Here is a 19312-nt window from a genome sequence, read left to right on the forward strand (position 1 = left end):
ACACACACACACACACACACACACATATATATACACACACATTCTCTTTATCTATTCATCTATTAATAACCATTTTGGTTATTTCTACATCTCGGCTATTGTGAATACTGCTGCAATGATATCGGGGTGCGAATACCTCTTCAAGATCCTGATTGAACCTCTTCAAGATCAATTCTTTTGGATCAATACAAAGAAGTGGGATTGCTGAATCATATGGTAGTTCTAGTTTTAATTTCTGAGGAATCTCCAAACTGTTTTCCAGTGGCTACACCATTTTGCATTTCCAATAATAGTGTACCAAGGTTCCAAACTCTTTACATCCTCACCACCATTTATCTTTTTGGGGGGATATTATAAAAAAAAATCACACAAAGGACAACAAGTACTGGTGTGACAATGTTTATTGCAAGAAAACAGAGTCCTACTAAATCTGACTTAAAAATAGGGAGGTTTATGTTAAGAAAACAGGTATCCCATAAGAACCCTAATGCAGGATAAAGCTTGGCCTCAGGAGAACTGGAAGGTGGTTCTGAGTTCAAGGTAGATGTGGGGAATAGCTTATCTGTCTCTCAAGGCATCTCTATTCCTCTCTTACTAGCTTCTTGTTACTCATGGTTTCTGTCTCCTCATAACAACAGGTTGGACAGGGCCTGATATGACTGCTCCTCTCCCCATCATCCTTTGGTTTTTGTCCCTGCTGCGGACAGCCTTATTTAGTCTCTCAGCTTCTCAATTCTAATTTCCTAGGAGATGAATACAAATGGTATAGCTCCTCTTGTCAAGCCCATGTTGCTGGCCAGGTAACACATGGGCTGTTTTGAAGACAGGTAGCCACTTTTCACCCAAGCAACCCAAGCCAGAGAGACAAGGTGTCTGGTACAGTTTATGGCTGCTGCCACCCAGCACAGATGGTATGGAGTGGTGCCTTCAAAGGATATATGGACCAAATATATATATATGCCTGATGCTTAGTATGAATTTTGGAAGATGACATGCCCATTCATGAGCTTCAAATACCCATATTCTTACTTTCTTAATTAAAAGATAGCATCTTACCCACAACCCAATCCTCTTAGCCCTCCATACTGCCAACTCTCTGAGGTAAAGATGAAAAGAGCAGGAGATAGACAAATCCTGATAAACTGACAGCACTGGCCTTTAGCCCATCTCTTGGTAGGCAGTCTGTCAGTTTGCTTTATACCCTACGATCATCTTATCTTCTAAGTTTCTCCAAGTGCCATGTGAGGTCAGTGTTCAATGTTAACTAGAATAAGGGAAGCAGCTTCACAAACTAACAGATAGCAATTGAGAGCTTATCATTCTTGGGTTATTTTATTCCCTAGAATGATACATGCAGGAAAGTAAAGCATGCTCTTTTGACAACCTCCTAATAATGGCTGTCAGACACTTGTACTACCTCTCAACTAAACCATCCCCTAGATAACCTTCTTTTTGCCTATCAATTTCCAGTTTCAACAACAATAAATGCCACACCTGATAAAGTCAGTAGGAGGTTTGCTAGTGACAAGTGCCTGGACAGAGGAGGAAACAATGACAACCATTGAAAACTCAACTCACAAAGTGAATAACAGATGAAGAGAAACTGAAAGGTTGCACTGCCTTGAAAACTGTTTCTCAAACACAGAGCATGGCCTACTGCAGTTGAAGAAAGAGATTCCAAACAGGGTTTCAAAGAACAGAGCTGCAAAGTTCTAAAGAAGTGTAAAATAATTTGACATGTAATCTTATCTTGCAATTATCCCTGAGTAGCTTAGTTTAAGAGTTTTCTTGTAACTCTTAACAACACAATTGGGTTTTATCTTATCATTCCAAAGTAAGAAGGTTATGGTAGCTCTGGAGCTGGGTAAGCGGACACAATGGTGCTATTTTTGGTACCCAACAGTGGTTATCAACCTTTTTGTCCCAGGTGCCATCACCTATCATCATCCCTTCAAAATAGCCTTTCAAAATCACTTGCACTTCCTGCACAAGAGGGATATTACACAGCTGTTAAAAGGAATGAAGTAGCACTATATGCACTGGCATCCAACTCTATTGTGAAGTGAAAAAAGTTTCCGATTATAAGTAATAATCTAATTTTTGTTTTAAAAAAGATGTGCAAAGAAAAATATCTGAGAGAATGCTAGCTGTTAATAATGATTATTTCTGTTGGATGGGATTATGGAGGGTTTTCACTTTCTATTTTTGCCATTTATAACTTGCTTAAAATTTTCTTACAAAACATTTTTTTGCAGTTAAGAAAAGGATATTTTTAACCCCCTCCAGTTCATCAATAGGTGGTACCCCACAGCTTTAGTTTTCACTTCCAATTTGTATGAGTTTTAGAGAGGCAGGAGGGAAAAGTAACAATGAAGGGTCTCTGGGGTTAAAAGATTTTTGTTCACTCTGTTTATGATAGTTGGCACTCCATAAGTAAACCCCACGAATGGGACAGAAGGCAGTGTGGCACAGAGGTCAAACACAGGGCCTCTGGAGTCCAGGTTCAAGTCTCAGCCTACTACTAACTTGTTGTAACTTCTTCCCTCTGTTTACTGATGATATGTATGAAGCACTTGAAATATTTCTAACATATAATGTGTTCAACAAATAGTAGCTATTCTTACTTTCAATGGGAAAGCGAAAGTGCTGTAATTGAAAATAATTTTCATTTAATTTGAGTTATAATGTCTCCAATTTACTTTCAGTATAGACACTGTGATATTGTGTGTGTACTAGTTATGCTAAGTAGTGTTAACATTCAGTGGTGTGCTGGAAGCCCTGTAGTACTGCTAGCAAGAGTTGATTGTACACAACCCTTCCCAAATCCTTTTTACTTTAGTGTGGACAGATGGGTAGCTTGAAATGCACCATGGAAAATGGAAATGCTATAAATAGGTGTTTTAAATGTTTACCAGCACACCACTGTTAACAACTGAAGAATCCTAATTGATAATACACACTCCAGGGGTGATTAGTTAGCAACTGAAATCTAATCAAAGTCCATAATCAAAAACTCAATAACAAAAACACAATCTATTTTTAGAAAATGGACAAAGAACATGAACAGACATTTCTCCAAAGAAGATATACAAATGTCCAATCGGCACATAAAAGGTGTTCAACGCCATTAGTCATCAGGGAAATGCAAAAGAAAACCACAAGGAGATACCATTTCATACCTACTAGGATAGCTAGTAGGAAAATAAGTGCCTGAGATGATATGAAGAAATTTGAACCCTCATACATTGCTGGTGGGAATATAAAATGGCCCAGCTTTTGTGAACGGTTCTGCAGTTCCTCAAAAATCTGAACGCAAAATTCCCATATGACCCGGCCATTCCACTGCTAGTTATATACCCAAAGGAACTGAAAAGAGGGGCTCAGATACTTGTAAGCCAATGTTCATACCAGTATTATTCACAATAGACATTGGGAAGCAACCCAAGTGTCCATGAATGATTGAATGGATAAAAAAAATGGCATATCCTTAAAAAGGAATAAAGTATCTATAGATGCTATCACATGGGTGAACCCTAAAAACATTATGCTAAGTGAAAGAAGCCAGACATAAAAGGACAAATATTGCATGATTCTACTTATATGAGGTACCTAGATGGACACATTCATAGAGATAGAAAGTAGAACAGTGGTTTCCATGGGGCTGGGAGAGGAGGAAATGGGGAGTTCCTGCTTAATGCTTAATAGGTACAGAGTTTCTGTTTTGGTGATGAAAAGGTTTTGGAAATAGATAGTGGTGATGGTTAGCAAAAATTGTGAATATAATTAGTATCACTAAATTATTCCATACACTTAAAAATAGATAAAGTGGCAAATTTTATCATATATGTGTGTGTGTGTATAAAACCATAATTTTAAAAATTAATAATGTAATACCAAAAACCAATGAATTGTATACTTTAAATGGATGAAATCTGTGGTATGAATTATATCTCAACAAATTTGGAGTTCTTTTTAGAAGCCTGCAAGCATGTTGTGGGTGAGGTTGTTTTTTTTGGGGGGGGTGATAGAAGCATTTACCATCTTTTTGTTATTCTCACCTGAGGGTCAGTTTTATTGATTTTTTTTTTTTAGAGAGAGAGAAAAGAGAGAGAGAAACATGGACGTGAGAGAGAAAGATTGATCAGTTGCCTCCCAAATGCGCCCCACAGGGGCTTGAACTCTCAACCTAGGTATGTGTCCTGACCAGAAATCGAACCCACAACCTTTTTGGTGTACAGGACAGTGCCCCAACCGAGTTACCTGGCCAGGGTGCATTCTCTATCTTGATTATGATGTATACACTTGTCAAAACTCACAGAATTGTATGCTTTTTAAAAGTGAATTTTACTGTAAAATATACCTTTTTTGAAATGGAAAAAGAGCCACACTCAAATGGTTTGTTCATTTTAATTAGAACAATAGATACTACAAATGATATTTCATTGGGGAACTGCTTGGTGTTCCCTACCAAGATTGGGATAAGTTAGAAATATTATTCAGGCACCCCTACCCTTGCATGAATAAGACTCTAGTTGGCCCAATGTCTTCCACCCCTTTGGAATGACACCTTAGGCTCAGGAGTCCCAACAAATCCTATATTCAGACACTTTATGAAGAATTCAGATGTGCCCTTTGATTAGAAGGTAAGCTGAATCCTACCGCTAGAACAGCGGTTCTCAACCTGTGGGTCGCGACCCCTTTGGGGGTTGAACGACCCTTTCACAGGGGTCACCTAAATATATCCTGTATAACAGATATTTACATTATGATTCATAACAGTAGCAAAATTACAGTTATGAAGTAGCAACGAAAATAATTTTATGGTTGGGGGTCACCACAACATGAGGAACTGTATTAAAGGGTCACGGCATTAGGAAGGTTGAGAACCACTGCGCTAGAATATTGTCACATCTATCTCCAGTGAACTTTCATACAAAATAGTGGGTGGAGAAAACAAGCAATGGATTGTCTCTAAGCAGTTGTACAAGTATTTTATGCCTGATTATTAATAAACTAGAAGTCCAGTGCACAACATTTGTGCATGAGGGGGGATGGTCCTTCAGCCCGGCCTGTGCCCTCTCACAGTCTGGGACCCCTTGGGGGATGTCCATCTGCTGGCTTAGGCCCGCTCCCTGGAGGGGTCCTTAGCGCTGCCGCAGAGGCCAGAGAGGCTCCCGCCACTGCCTCTGCGCTTGCCAGCCGTGAGCCTGGCTTCTGGCTGAGTGGTGCTCCCCTGTGGGAGTGCACTGACCACCAGGGGAAGCTCCTGCATTGAGCGTCTGCCTCCTGGTGGTCAGTGCACATCATAGCAACTGGTCATTCTGTCATTTGGTCATTTGCATATTAGCCTTTTATTATATAGGAGGATATATGTGTGGCAGAATTACATCTGAATTACTCTCACTATAATATATGAGTTGTGAGGAGGAAACCTACACCCCTCACTTACCTCTAACTAGTGGAGGTCAGTAATACCCACCAAAATAGAATCTATTAACTGTGAACAACCAAACTGGCCTATTAGATTAATTTTCAACAAATATTTTGGGGACTTCTGTACAAACAGGAGTGCATCTGATCTGAGCATTCACTTTAAGTAAAATCAAAACTGAAGAAACAAAAAATACCTACTTTTATACTCTGGCTATATGGCTAGCAGGGATGAGGGAAAGTTTTTTGTGGTTTTTTAAAAATATATTTTATTGATTTTTTACAGAGAGGACGGGAGAGGGATAGAGAGTTAGAAACATCGATGAGAGAGAAACATCGACCAGCTGCCTCCTGCACACTCCCCACTGGGGATGTGCCCACAACCAAGGTACATGCCCTTGACCGGAATCGAACCTGGAACCTTTCAGTCCACAGGCCGATGCTCTATCCACCGAGCCAAACCGGTTAGGGAGAGGGAATGTTTTTTGTTTTTCTTTTCTTATTTGTTACTTATTTACAAGGTACAGTAGTTCCCCCTTATCTACAGAGGATAAGTTCCAAGACCTCCAGTAAATGCCTGAAACCTCAGGTAGTACTGGACCCTATGTATACTATACATACATACATACCTGTAATAAAGTTTAATTTATACCTTAGGTACAATAAGAGATTAACAAAAATAACTAATAATAAAATAGAGCAATTATAAAAGTATAGTATAATAAAAGTTATGTGAATGTGGTCTCTTCTCTCTCAAAATACCTTATTGTACTGTACTTACTCTTCTTCATGTAATGATGTGAGATAATACAATGCCTACTGATGAGCTACAATGGGGTAAATGATGTAGTCATTGTGACATAGCATTAGGCTACTATAAGGGTCACTTGAACTGTGCTACTTCAATAGTCAATCTTGATTACCCAGACAGCTACTCAGTGACTAAAGGGCAGGGAGTGTTTATAGTGTGGAAATGCTGGACAAAGAGATGATTCAACTGCCAGGCAGGATGGAGCAGGACAGCTCAAGATTCATCATGTTACTCAGAATGGCCCACAATTTAAAACTTATGAATTGTTTATTCAGAAATTATCCATTTAATATATTCAGACCACAGTCGAATGAGAATAACCAAAACCACAAAAAGTGAAACCAAGGATAAAGGTGGCAACCACTATAATACTATTAAATGGATTTGTTTTATGGAAGGATTTTCCACTTAACCTGTTGCTCACCTAGGTCTTTCCTGCAAAGGGTCAGAGTCAAACTTCACAATATGGATCTCGGGGAGAGGGGGTGAGATGACATTGGCATTGGAAATAACAGTGGCATTTCTTTAAATCAAGCTGAAAGTTAGGACCCAAATATTAGTTTTAGATGTATCCTCTAGCCAGCCGTGGGCAAACTATGGCCCGTGGGCCGTATCCGGCCCGTTTGAAATGAATAAAACTAAAAAAAAAAAAAAGACCGTACCCTTTTATGTAATGATGTTTACTTTGAATTTATATTAGTTCACACAAACACTCCATCCATGCTTTTGTTCCGGCCCTCCGGTCCAGTTTAAGAACCCATTGTGGCCCTCGAGTCAAAAAGTTTGCCCACCCCTGCTCTAGCCTCTGCGACCATGTGGTTAGTTGCCTCTAAGCCTCAGGACTTGAGCCCAGCAGTAGGTAACCTAAAGTGAGGATGAGCATAGGGGGAAGGAGGTTCAGAGAAAAAAAAAAAAAAACAGAAGGCAAACGCCAGAAGAAGTAAGCAAAGAATTATTCATTTCTTTTTCAAAAAAATCGTATTACTCTGTATTCTGTCATCATGAAAAGGATTGTACACAACTTTGTAAAATACTGTGTAGAGAAGCTGCTGGGAACCCGAATATTTACTGAACTAACAGAGTTGCTCCTACAGTTCTGAGATCTCTATGGAGCTAGATCAAGGGAGACCAAGACATTGGTACCATTTCACTGAGTATTTTATAAAAAGAACATACCCAGTTGTTTCACTAAAAGGAGGTTGTAGCCTGCAAAATAGTTGAAGTACTTGAAGCCAACTGAATACATTAAAATCAAGATTGAACAACCAAGAAATTTAAAGACTATAATTCATATTACCAAAGGATTTTTCAAGAGGCTCTCTGTGGAGTCCTGGTGGGTGGGTTCAGTTGGTTACAGCATCGTCCCATACAAAAAATGGTTGTGGGTTCGATTCCCGGTCAGGGCACATACCTAGGTTGCAGGTTTGATCCCCAGTCAGGGTGGGTATGGGAGGCAACCAATTGATGTTTCTCTCTCATCTCTCTCTCTCTCTCTCTCTCTCTCTCTCTCTCTCCAATAAAAACATATCCTCAGGTGATCAGGTGAGGAATTTTTTTAAAGAAGAGACTCTCATGGAATTCCTTAGAATAGAGAGGCAAGATGCCCCCCTCAACACTTAAAGTTGAATTTAACATATAGATTTGTATCACAAGCAATTTTCAAGTGTATATTTCTTCTTATTCTTAAAAAAAAAAGATAGCAAGAGATGAGTAAATTTGAAGGAGAGAACATTGGTGGCTCTTACAGGGACAGCCTCTTAACATTTAATTCTGATATCTATGAATAATCTCTTTGAGCTGGTCACAATAATCTAGCATGCTCTTATTTGCTAGGGTCCCCTGTTAGGGCAGTAGACATGGAAACTCCCTCAGCCTTGCTCAGGGATTTTAATGTAACTGCTATACAACTCTCACTCTCTGAGTCACCCCTGACCCCTCAATCCACATACCACATGTATCACTCTCAGAAATTCTGGCCCAAGCAGTACAGAAAGTTAAAATCTAGACCCACTGACTCCCCAGAACACAACTCTGCCAAGTGAAAGCTAGTTTTCTATGGAAAGTTATATGATAGCTGATTTCCAATGTTATTTCTTAAGATCAAGAGATCAACCAGAAAGCTTTCTTTAGAGCCAAGCCAACAGAGCATCCAAATCAAGGTAAAGAGACCATGACCTTCAAGTATGGAACACAAGGTTTTCCTGACTCAAAAGTAATATCCTCTACTACCTACCCACTCAACTGCAAAAAATAGAGGTGCCATTTTTCCACAAACTTACTCTTGAATAAGCCAGGAAGAGGCGCTGTCATCAATCTCCACCCCTCTTCAGGCAGAGCAGAAACCTCTAAGACAGGTGGCAATTACCTTAGGTTTCCTTAGCAAAGGCAGTTCTAGAGCTTTCCTCACTCACCTGGTACCTAAGAACCCTTTTCAACAAGAAAATCTTGCTTATTAAATCTGTCACACCCACTGTCTCTTACTCTGAGGATATGAAGCTTCAGGAAAGCAACAGCAAGCATGATGAGGAATGAGGAAAAAGGATATTGAATCAACAGGCTTAACTTCAAGGCTATCACAAACATAAATGGAGTGCTTTAATAATAACTTGTACTATATCCTAGGAAATGCACTGTACAGACACTCTAATCCTGACAAAAACCATGCATGGTAAGCATTATTACTCCCATTTTATAGATAAGTCAAATGAAGCTCAAAAAACCTCACCCAAGCTCAAATAGCTAACAACTGGCAGAACCAATAATCCTGAAACTATGCCACCTCCGTGAGCAGTACAGAAACCAAAACATCATTGACGTTTATAAAAATCTTAAGTGTATAAGTCAAATAAGCATTTTTTTTTTAAAAAAACTGTCTTCTTTCCCCCAAATGGCAACTCAAGACAAGAACTTTTCTCTTTCCTTTAATTGGGCAACAGTGAGAAAGCTATTTCACTATGCTGAGAGAAAGGCTACTCAAGGTTATTCTAACTGTATCTCAAGAGCAGGAAGCCCACACAGGGCCACCTTTTCTCTTAGCAACTGGCCTCTGTTAATTGTCATTAAAGTGGAAGGGGCATTCTGTTCTCAACTGCAAGTCCTCCTGACACATGGTGATTTAACTGTCAGTCTCCCAAGGCCCCACCCAAGTCTATGGTATCTGAAGACTTCTAGGTATAACTTAACTAGAATGTGTTTTCCCAAAAGGAAGGTTGTTTCTGAGTTAGACTGTTTCCCTGAGCCAAACTGGTCCTAGGGGTTGAGAGTTCAGGTAGGATAGAAAATGGGAGTGGCTGGGCGACCTGGGCTTGTTGGGGATAATTAAAAGAGGGAGAGCCTCTTTGATAGTGTTTTTCTTTTTCCTTAAAATGAGTACAGAGGCAGATCTTTAGAACTGTAACAGTTAATTATTAAGCCCATGTGCTAAGGTCACAAGAGGGTTATGGAAATATAACCAATGTAATAAGGGTCAGGGTAGGGACAGTAAGGAGCATATAGAAGAAAGAAACATAAATGTTTAACTTTTTAAAAAAAATTTCACCAAGTTTATTTTGATTTTATTTAAAGTACAAATGAACTTGAAATATTAGGTTGACTAGTATATTAAAAAATTTATAGTTATCCTCTACACAGTCATTAACATATAAAATAACTTCATATGTAAATCTAATTATATGAATATTTGTTTCATGAACATTTCTGTGATTTATACTGATAGTTGAAATCATAATTGTATTATTAGTAGCTACTCATAATTTTCAACTGGCCCTTAAAGGAATCAGGCAAGTGGGAACAGAATGAATGGGTGGGCTTCCAAGTTGTTTCTGAAGAATCAGAGAGCCATCCAAGACACACTTTCAAGGTACCAGGGCCACAGACGGCAATTCTGTCTGTGGCTACACAGCACTGACCAGCCTGCCTCCCCTCAATGGTGGCCGTTCTCTCCCACCTCCCAACTCAGGCTGGGTATCTGAGCCTCAGGAAGGCACACAATAACTGGAAGCCAATGCAAAAATAAATAATTTGTCTTTTCTGATGTGACTGCATGTTGATAGAGTTGGTGAATCACTATGCCCAGGCCTATCCAACAAAGGAGGGGCCAATAACTCACATCCCCTCTCCAGCAGCTTGTTCACCCATAGCAGAGGTGATCTTACAACACCACTCTCATCCATCACTCCTCTTCTCATGAATCTTTAATGGTTCCCTATTACCAACCAAATGAAGTCCAAATGTCTCCTCTTAGTACTCCAGTTTGTCACACTCTGCCTGCACCATACCAATCTGACATGATCTCCCTCTTATAACACACACCTTTCAATGGAGGCAGTTTTCCATTTTGAACCAAACACAGCTTCCTCTTTCTCCATGGTTTTACCAGGATCTTGACTGCCTCTACAAAATTCCAGCCAGCCACAATGTCAGTGTTACTGTAGATTACTATAAATACCAACCTTCTCTTAGCCATAAAAAGGAACTATGCATTTAAATATTTTATATGACCCTGCACTATCTGCTATAATAGCCACTACTACTTGTGGCTATTTCAATTTAAAGCATTTAAAATTTTTTAATAAAAAAAATCACATCCTGCCCTAGCTGGTTTGGCTCAGTGGATAGAGTGTCGGCCTGTGGACTGAAGGGTCCCAGGTTCGATTCCGGTCAAGGACACATGCCCAGGTTGTGGGCTCAATCCCTAGTAGGAGGCATGCAGGAGGCAGACGATGAATGATTCTCTCTCATCATTGATGATTCTATCTCTCTCCCCTTTGCCTTCCTCTCTGAAATAAAAAATAAAAATAAATCAAAAAAAGAAAAGGCAGGATGAAAAGAAATAACTTCCTCAGTTGCAGTAACTACCTATCAAGTGCACAATAGCCACAACTGGCTCCTGGTTACTGTATTGAGAGCAAAGATATAAAACATTTTCATCATCACAGAAACTTCTATAGGACAAGGCAGTGCTATACAATAAATGCAAGAGAGGAGTGGTGTAATATGTGCTAGACGGTTGTTTATCATTACTTGGAAAAGTTTGGGATCAAGATTTCACAAAAAGGAATGTATAGGACTTAGGGAAACAGCCCATTTTAAGTAGCCATCAAAACATTCTTATCTGTGATCCCAACTAGTTCCGTAATGACAGGTAACTGCAACATCATACTTTTTTTTAAAAAATCACATGCAGCAGACCTCAGGAACCTTTCAACAAAGCACTAATACACTAGGTCAGGTCACTGTGTACTAAGCTTTCTGCTAGGTTCTGGCAGCCAATACATATTAACATGATTCAGAGTCCCTGCCCTGGGAAGAAAGCCTCCACACAGAAAACTATAAAAAGGGCAGAAAGAGATAAAGACCAGAAGAGAGGTATTATGGGCAGAGAGGTCAGATGAGTGGGAAGAACAAGGGAGGACTGCATGGACAGGAAGATGAATTCAGATCTGGACCAGGCCCTAGCCCAGGGATGGGGAACCTTTTTCTGCCAAGGGTCATTTGGATATTTATAACATCATTTGCAGGCCATACAAAATAATCAATTTAGAAATTAGCTTGCTATATTTGGTCAAACATTTAATTAAATCACCCCGAATGCCTTGGCAGGGTCAGACCAAATGATTTTGGGGGCCTTATACGGCAAGCCGGATGTTTCCCACCCCTGCCCTAGAGGATGAGAAGCTTGACACAAGGAACTCAAAGAATGAAAAAGGAAAACTGCATGAGCAAAAGGGAGAGAGATTTAGGTCCCAGTATGCATTTATGGACAAGTAAGCCAAAGAAGAAATATGACAAATGATTAACAAACATTTGAATTTTTTCCAAACATCCTAATAATCAAGTAATTACATATTAACTTAGATGCCATTTAAAAAATTGCTTTAGGGCCCTAACTGGTTTTGCTCAGTGAATAGGAGCATCAGCCTGTGGACTGAAGGGTCCCAGGTTCGATTCCGGTCAAGGGCACATGCCTGGGTTGCGGGCTTGATCCCCAGTAGGGGACGTGCAAGAGGCAGACAATCAATGATTCTCTCTCATCATTGATATTTCTATCTCCCTTTCCTCCCTGAAATCAATAAAGATATATTTAAAAAATAAATAAAAATAAAAAATTGCTTTTGGGAGAATATCTGTTGGCAACAAGGAAGTGGAACAGGCTCTCTTCTACACTGCTGGTGGGCATGTAAATGGGTACCATCTTTCTGGAAAGGCAGTATTAATCTCCTTAAAAACATTCATACCCCCTAACTTGATAATTACACTTCAAGGAAAATAGCCTACAAAATAATCTGAAATACAAAGATTTGTGTGCAAAGCAGTTTTTTGCAATGAAAAAAACAACAGGAAATGATTGGGTAAATTATGATGTTATAGGATGGAGTAATTTATAGCCATTAAGAATTATGCTTCTGGTAAGTTTTAAATGACATGTAAAATGTTTATGAGAACAAGTGAAAAAACAATCAGGGCACAAAATTGGTAGTATACACTATATAGTCACAATCATTTAAAACAATTTGCATTAGAAGGAAGAAAATAAGCAAAAATGTTAACATTTTGGTAACCAGATTATGGGTGAGTTTTATTCTCTGTAATGTGGTCCGTATATAACTGGTTGGTATATAAAGTTTTATTGGAACACAAACACACAATCTTTACCATACTGTCATTGTCCATGGCTGATTTTGTGCTACAATGGCAGATTTGAGTAGTGACAGAGACAATATGGTCCACAAGAACAAAACTATTTATTATCTGGCCCTTTACAGAAAAAGTTTGGCAACCATTGTATTTTCCAAATGTTCTATAATGAGTATGTGTGCCTTTTGCAACCTTTTTCTAAAAGGTCTATTTCCACATTGTGAAGGGCAAGGAACAGGCTAACAACTTCAGACGTTATTTTGTAACTGAGCATTAGAAGTCTGGAGTAGAGTGGAACATGATCAGGCATGATGCCCACAGAACACCAGATCATTTAAGAAGATGGAATTTAAACTGTATGCCAGGCCAAATCTGTGACTCATCAACAGCTGTGATTCTGGGCCACTCCTCATTTGAAGGGGAAGATGAGCTTAAGATTTGGCTTATTGTTTTCAAACTTCCTCCTCTGAATAAACCCTATGTAATGGTCTCCTCCTGCAGTAATAACCAATCAAATTTTGCCCTCCAAAGAAAGGGGAAGGCCTTATGCAAATTTGTGGCTTTTGCCTGGAGAGACAGTTTGAAAGTTTAGGGTGGTATTCCTCTCTTCTGGAAGTCAATGCTCATTTTCCATCTTTTCCCTATCTCCTACTTTACTTTCCAGTTCTAGAAGTACACAGGAAAATGACCTTGGGTTAAGGGGGAGGAGCGGGGCAGGGAAAGACACAAAAGGAGAGAATAAAAAGTATTTGAAGCTTCTATCTCAAGAGCCCTCAAGGAGCCCCCTATATCTACCCACCTAGAGAACCTGGTCAAGAAGACCCTAAACAGGAGTGGGCAAACTTTTTGACTCGAGGGCCACAATGGGTTCTTAAACTGGACTGGAGGGCCGGAACAAAAGCATGGATGGAGTGTTTGTGTGAACTAATATAAATTCAAAGTAAACATCATTACATAAAAGGGTACGGTCTTTTTTTTTTTTTTTAGTTTTATTCATTTCAAATGGGCCAGTTCTGGCCTTCGGGCCGTAGTTTGCCCACGCCTGCCCTAAAACCTATCTCCAGGGAATATGGGCCATATGTTTGGTTTGATCCTTAGGAAGGAAAAAAGCTGTCTCTAAGAGAAAGCCTGTGTTTCTATGCACAGGCTTTCTCCTGGTTCTCCATGCCTTCACCACCTGCCTCAGGCCTACTTTCCCAGATGCACTGCGAATGACCAGATCCACAAACCATTGTTTATTCATTCTCTCAGGCATAAACACAGTGAAAGGGTGGAAATGGTCTGAAGAGTAGTTTCCTTTCAAATAAACACACTACCCATCACAAAGTTCAATCAATCATCTCCAGAATGAAAAGCTCCAAACTACCATAATTCCAAGTCTGGATGGAATAAAAAATACAGTAAATATGTCTCTCTTTTGCTTCATTTTAAAACAAATGAATTTTTTTTTATCTCAGCAAATTAAAGCTGTGAATTTCATTTGGGGCACATTATAAAATAGAACAATTTGCAAGTATTTATATTGTATTTTATTGGTTCAAGAGAGAGGATACATAACACACTGAGGTGCTCAATTATTTAACAGATCATACTTAACGTTTTATATTTTAACATATACCCAGTGCCAACAATTGTTCTCATAAGGTTTCTGAACCATTAAGCTGCACAGCTCTCCTTCTTCTAAATCAAATATAAGTAATTTGTTGTCATAGCAATGCTTCTTCCCACTCCAAAATAGTTCAATACAGGCTTTGTTTCAGCAGGCAACTATCTGTCTACCAAAAATTGATCATTATCTTCCATCTTCTTGACAAATGTCTTGTTACATTTAGCTGCCTGGCTTTTACAGTTATCAGGGGACTGTATTTCTGTGGCACTTTTTAGCACCTGCACTGGAAAGGAGCTTATAAGACCCCTGTGGAACTGCCTGGAAGCATATCACAGCTAAGCTGCTGGGTGACAGCCAATCTGTCTAGTCAGGATGACAACAATCCTTTGCATTATTACCCAGCTTTACAGTTTATGGAGTGCTGTCACCCACTTCATTGTATTTAAGGCACTACTAGGTAATTAATGCGAATAAGCGTCTTCAGTTGCCTAAATCAGGTTGGTTATTTAACTATGTACTGTATATCAGTAATAAGTTACACTTGTTCTGCTCTTTCTTCTAAGGTTGAGTTTTGCTTTCCTACCCTTTTACTGTGGTGCACATTAAGCTAATAAGGGCAAATAATAAACTTCTGGAATTGTAAACAGAAGTAACAACAGAGGCACAGGATACCATTTTGCCAGTTCCTTGTGCAGTGGCCTAACAGATACTAACAAACTGTTCAGACAAACACATGAGACCACACCCACAGCCAGCACCAATAGTAATGCTAATCTCATATTTGTAGGGCATGTTATAGTTTACAAAGCAGTTTCACAAAAATAATCTAATTTGGACTGTGCCTCTTACTCACCCATCCCCCTGACAGACACAAACACAGCTGGATCAGGGTATGGGGACCTAAAGTCTTATTTCCTGCCTTATAATTTATCCATTTGTAAATAAGGATGAATAATTGGTATCTCCAAATCCAGCTCCTTCAAACTCTGACCTTTATTTTATGCAGCCATTTTCTGTAAAATCTAGAACTCCTACCTCTCCCACCATTAGGTTGGAATTTCTTTTGCACTATACTTTTGTGAGAAAAGAAAATTTGAAGAAGAATCAGAGGGTGGGGAGGACAGATTCTTTGAAATTAGCCAGGTCTTTAAAAAGAAGAGAATGGGGACAGGGAGATGGATTCCCAGGATCTTTCACTTTTTCTTTCCTATGTTTTTATGATTTTTAAACTTATGATCATATGTTATTTCTAAATTCAAAAAGTAATGGTTTATTTTTGAAAACGCAGAGGGAGAAATATGACTGTTGCTGCATTTAAAGGAAAGGGCACCCAGAAACAGGGGTCCTAAATAGCTCACCTGAATGGCTTCTTTGAAACTCTATGGGAGGGATGGAGGCACTAGCCAAGAGGACCAGATCTGTGCACTTATTTAGGAGATACAATCAGAATCAGGAGCTGCCCTGACAGAGCCTGAAAATGAGATTTCACAGTACCACATAGGCTCAAGAGCTGGAGCTGAAAAGCTCCATTCCCACCCAAATGTGACCAAATATAATTTGTCTCTCTTTACGACTTCCAGGATCATGTAGTCTGATTCTATTTGAAAATGTAATAAAAGGTGTAGTCGTTGCCATCATTTCTGTTGCTTGGTCCTCGTGAGCACTTGTCTCCTACAGCCTTTATTTTCTTTCTGCAGAGTGAGCAAGGAGTTGATGAATTATTTAGAACCCCTATGCAACTATTATATCAATTTCTGCACACCTAACCCCTGTCAGGTGGAAGGGGAATGAGCACTACCCACATAATTACAGTCATTGAATCTAAAAGGCAGAGAGCTAATGGGCTTTGGGCCAAGTCCCACAGAAAATGCTTGGCAATAGAAAAAAGAATGCCTAAGGGTTTAAAACCTGTCTGACTAACCAACAGTAATGTCCATAAGGCCCAGGAGAAACAAAGCTCTCCATCCCAACCTCTCACCCAACCCAAAGGAAATACAGCTTTTCAAAATTGCTTTAATGACGACAAAAGCCTCTGGCACTTGAGGATACAAGGGTGATAATTTTGTTTGGCAAAGTCAAATTGCTTTAAGAATTTAATTCTATAACCGGGAAGGTGCAATTCTGATTTTAAATGTGTTTCTTCCCTGGAGCTCAAAACCCAATTTGCCCAGGCCACCTAGAGGGATTTTTGCTTTCACCAAGTCATCCTTACTAATCTATCCACAAGCTAAAGTGCAATGGGAACTCCTATATTGAACATTTGACCAATGAATATAACAAAGAAGTGTAAAAGTAACTTACTACACCTAGTAATATAGCTTCAAAATATATGAAGTAATAGTAGACAGTACTAAAAAAAGAAATAGATAAATCCACTTCTGTGACAATAAATTTTAACAACTCTCCCAGTAATTGATAAAAGTAAGCAGACCAAAAAAATGGGTAGGGTTGTCAAAGAGCAGCAAAATTAACAAGGTTGACTTAGTGGACATTGGTCTCATGCTGGGCTACAATGCAAGTCTCAACAAATTTCAGAAACAGATCACACATATCACATTCTCTGATCACAGTGTTATTAAGTTGGAAATTGATGACAAAAGGATAACTAAAGAAATGTTTAGATTTTTAAAAATCCTTCTAAACAGCCAGGGGTTAAGAAATTGCAGTGGCACCGAAACCGGTTTGGCTCAGTGGATAGAGCGTCGGCCTGCGGACTGAAGGGTCCCGGGTTCGATTCCGGTCAAGGGCATGTACCTGGGTTGCGGGCACATCCCCAGTAGGGGGTGTGCAGGAGGCAGCTGGTCGATGTTTCTCACTCATCGATGTTTCTAACTCTCTATCTCTCTCCCTTCCTCTCTGTAAAAAATCAATAAAATATATTTAAAAAAAAAAGAAATTGCAGTGGCAATGACAAAATACTTGGAACTAAACAACATAACAAAATACTACACATCAAAATCTGTGGGATCTAGCCAAAGCAGTGGGAAGCACAAAATTATTAGCCTGTACTGCTCATAGTGAAACAAAAAAGTCTGCAAATAAATGAACAAAGCATCTAACTTAATTTGGAAAAGAGAACAAGCAATAAAACTCAATATGAAGGATAAACATTTTTTAAAGTAGCAGAAATTAACAAAATAAAAAAACTAACATACTACAGAAAGGATTGAAAATCCCAAATAGCTTCCTATAAATGATAAATAAAGCTTATAAAATTCTGGTGAGATTGTTTGTAAAAAATAAATGACATTATGGATGAAAACATCTTTTCAATATCTGTAGTTTTTCTATTGAAAAAGTCTTTTATTTAAACTGAACATAAACAAAAACAGTTCACTCATTACACCTACCCCCCCCCCCCCCCCCCGCCCACACACACACACATGCTCACCTCTGGCAACCACTAATATGTTCTCTATATCTATGAGCTTAAATGGTTTTGTTTCTTTTTTAAGATTACACATATAGGAGAGATCATATGGTATTTGTTTTTCTCTGATTTACACTTACCATAATGCCCTCAGGGTTCATCCAAGGTGTCTCAAATGGCAAGATTTTATTTTGCTGTATATACATATAGCACAATTTCTTTATTCATCCACAGATGGACACTTGGGTTTGTTTCCATATGTTGGCTATTGTAAATAACGTTGCAATGAACAACTGGGTGCATATATCTTTTCAAATTAGTGGGGTTTTTGCAGTTTGTAGCATTTTCTGCAGTTTCTTTAGGTAAGATTTACCAATTTGAAACCAATAAATTTGAAATTTTAGATAAAATAGTCACATTCCTAAAAAACCATAAACACCGATTTAAAAATAAATAGAATACTTGAAAATTCCTATCATCATCAAAGAAGCTGAATCAGTAGTCCAAAATCTTCCCCCCTCCAAAAAACATAAAAGTCCAGATAGTTTTATCAACAGGTGCTAGCAAGCATTCATGAAATAAGTAACTCCAATCTCATGCAAACTATTCCAGAGTTTAGAAAAAGAGGAAGCACTACTCAACCCTTTTTATGAAGCTAGCATAAATTTAATACCAAAACATGAAGACACAGTATGAAAATGAAAACTAGAGCCAGACTCATTCATGAATATAGCTGTAAAAAACACCAAATCAAATACTAACAAAGCACATTCAAGAATAAGAAAGCTAATGGATTCCATGACCAAGGTAATAAGATTCCAGGAATGTTAGGTTGATTTAATATTTAAAAAGCAATTGATGTAATATACCACTTTGAAAAATTAAAGAACAAAAGCAAAGTGATCATTTCAATAGATGAAAAAAGCATTTGATAAAATTCAATATCCATTCAAATGATTTTAAAAAACTCTATAGCAAACATCAGACTTAATGGTCAAACACTGGAAGCATATCCTTTAACACAGGGAACAAGATAAGGATAACCACTATTGCCACTCCTATTAAACATCCTATATAATAAGAGGCTAATATGCAAGTAGACCGAACGGTGGAACAACTGAACAACCAAACAACCAGTCGCTATGATGTGTGCTGACCACCAGGGGGCGTGTGTGGAACATGGTGGGCATTGGCCGAGGTGGGATGGTGGAGCAGGTGATCGGGGGCGCCAGACCAAGGCAGGGCACCAGTCACTGTCATAGGGGCAAGACTCTGGTGGTTCCTGAAAATTATTTGCTCCTGCGTGACATAGTCCTGCCTGGCACTCACACCTGCTCCCGGCGCCAGCCCCGCTCGCACCCGTTGCCAGCACCTGGCGCTGGCCCTGATGGTTCAGTGCTTTCAGTGGGTGCAAGTGGTGGCTGCTGGCCCCGATCGTCCCTCAGGGCTTCTCCAC

At 39.1% G+C, this 19312-nt stretch overlaps 1 protein-coding gene across 5 annotated transcripts in view; it reads right to left on the minus strand.

The window, feature by feature from the left end:
* Nucleotides 1-19312, minus strand: part of TMEM164 (transmembrane protein 164) — a 213864-nt gene that overhangs the window by 161154 nt on the left and 33398 nt on the right. The window contains exon 3 of one of the 5 annotated variants that reach the window (XM_023758637.1): nt 14281-16177. The exons of the other annotated variants lie outside the window; for them this stretch is intronic. Coding sequence (XP_023614405.1) covers nt 16121-16177 — 57 coding nt within the window. The 3' untranslated portion in view covers nt 14281-16120. Of the gene's footprint in view, nt 1-14280; nt 16178-19312 lie in introns of those variants that run through there. 5 annotated transcript variants of the gene reach the window in all.

Source organism: Myotis lucifugus, unplaced genomic scaffold (assembly GCF_000147115.1).
Source record: "Myotis lucifugus unplaced genomic scaffold, Myoluc2.0 scaffold_2, whole genome shotgun sequence".
Taxonomy (NCBI): Eukaryota; Metazoa; Chordata; class Mammalia; order Chiroptera; family Vespertilionidae; genus Myotis; species Myotis lucifugus.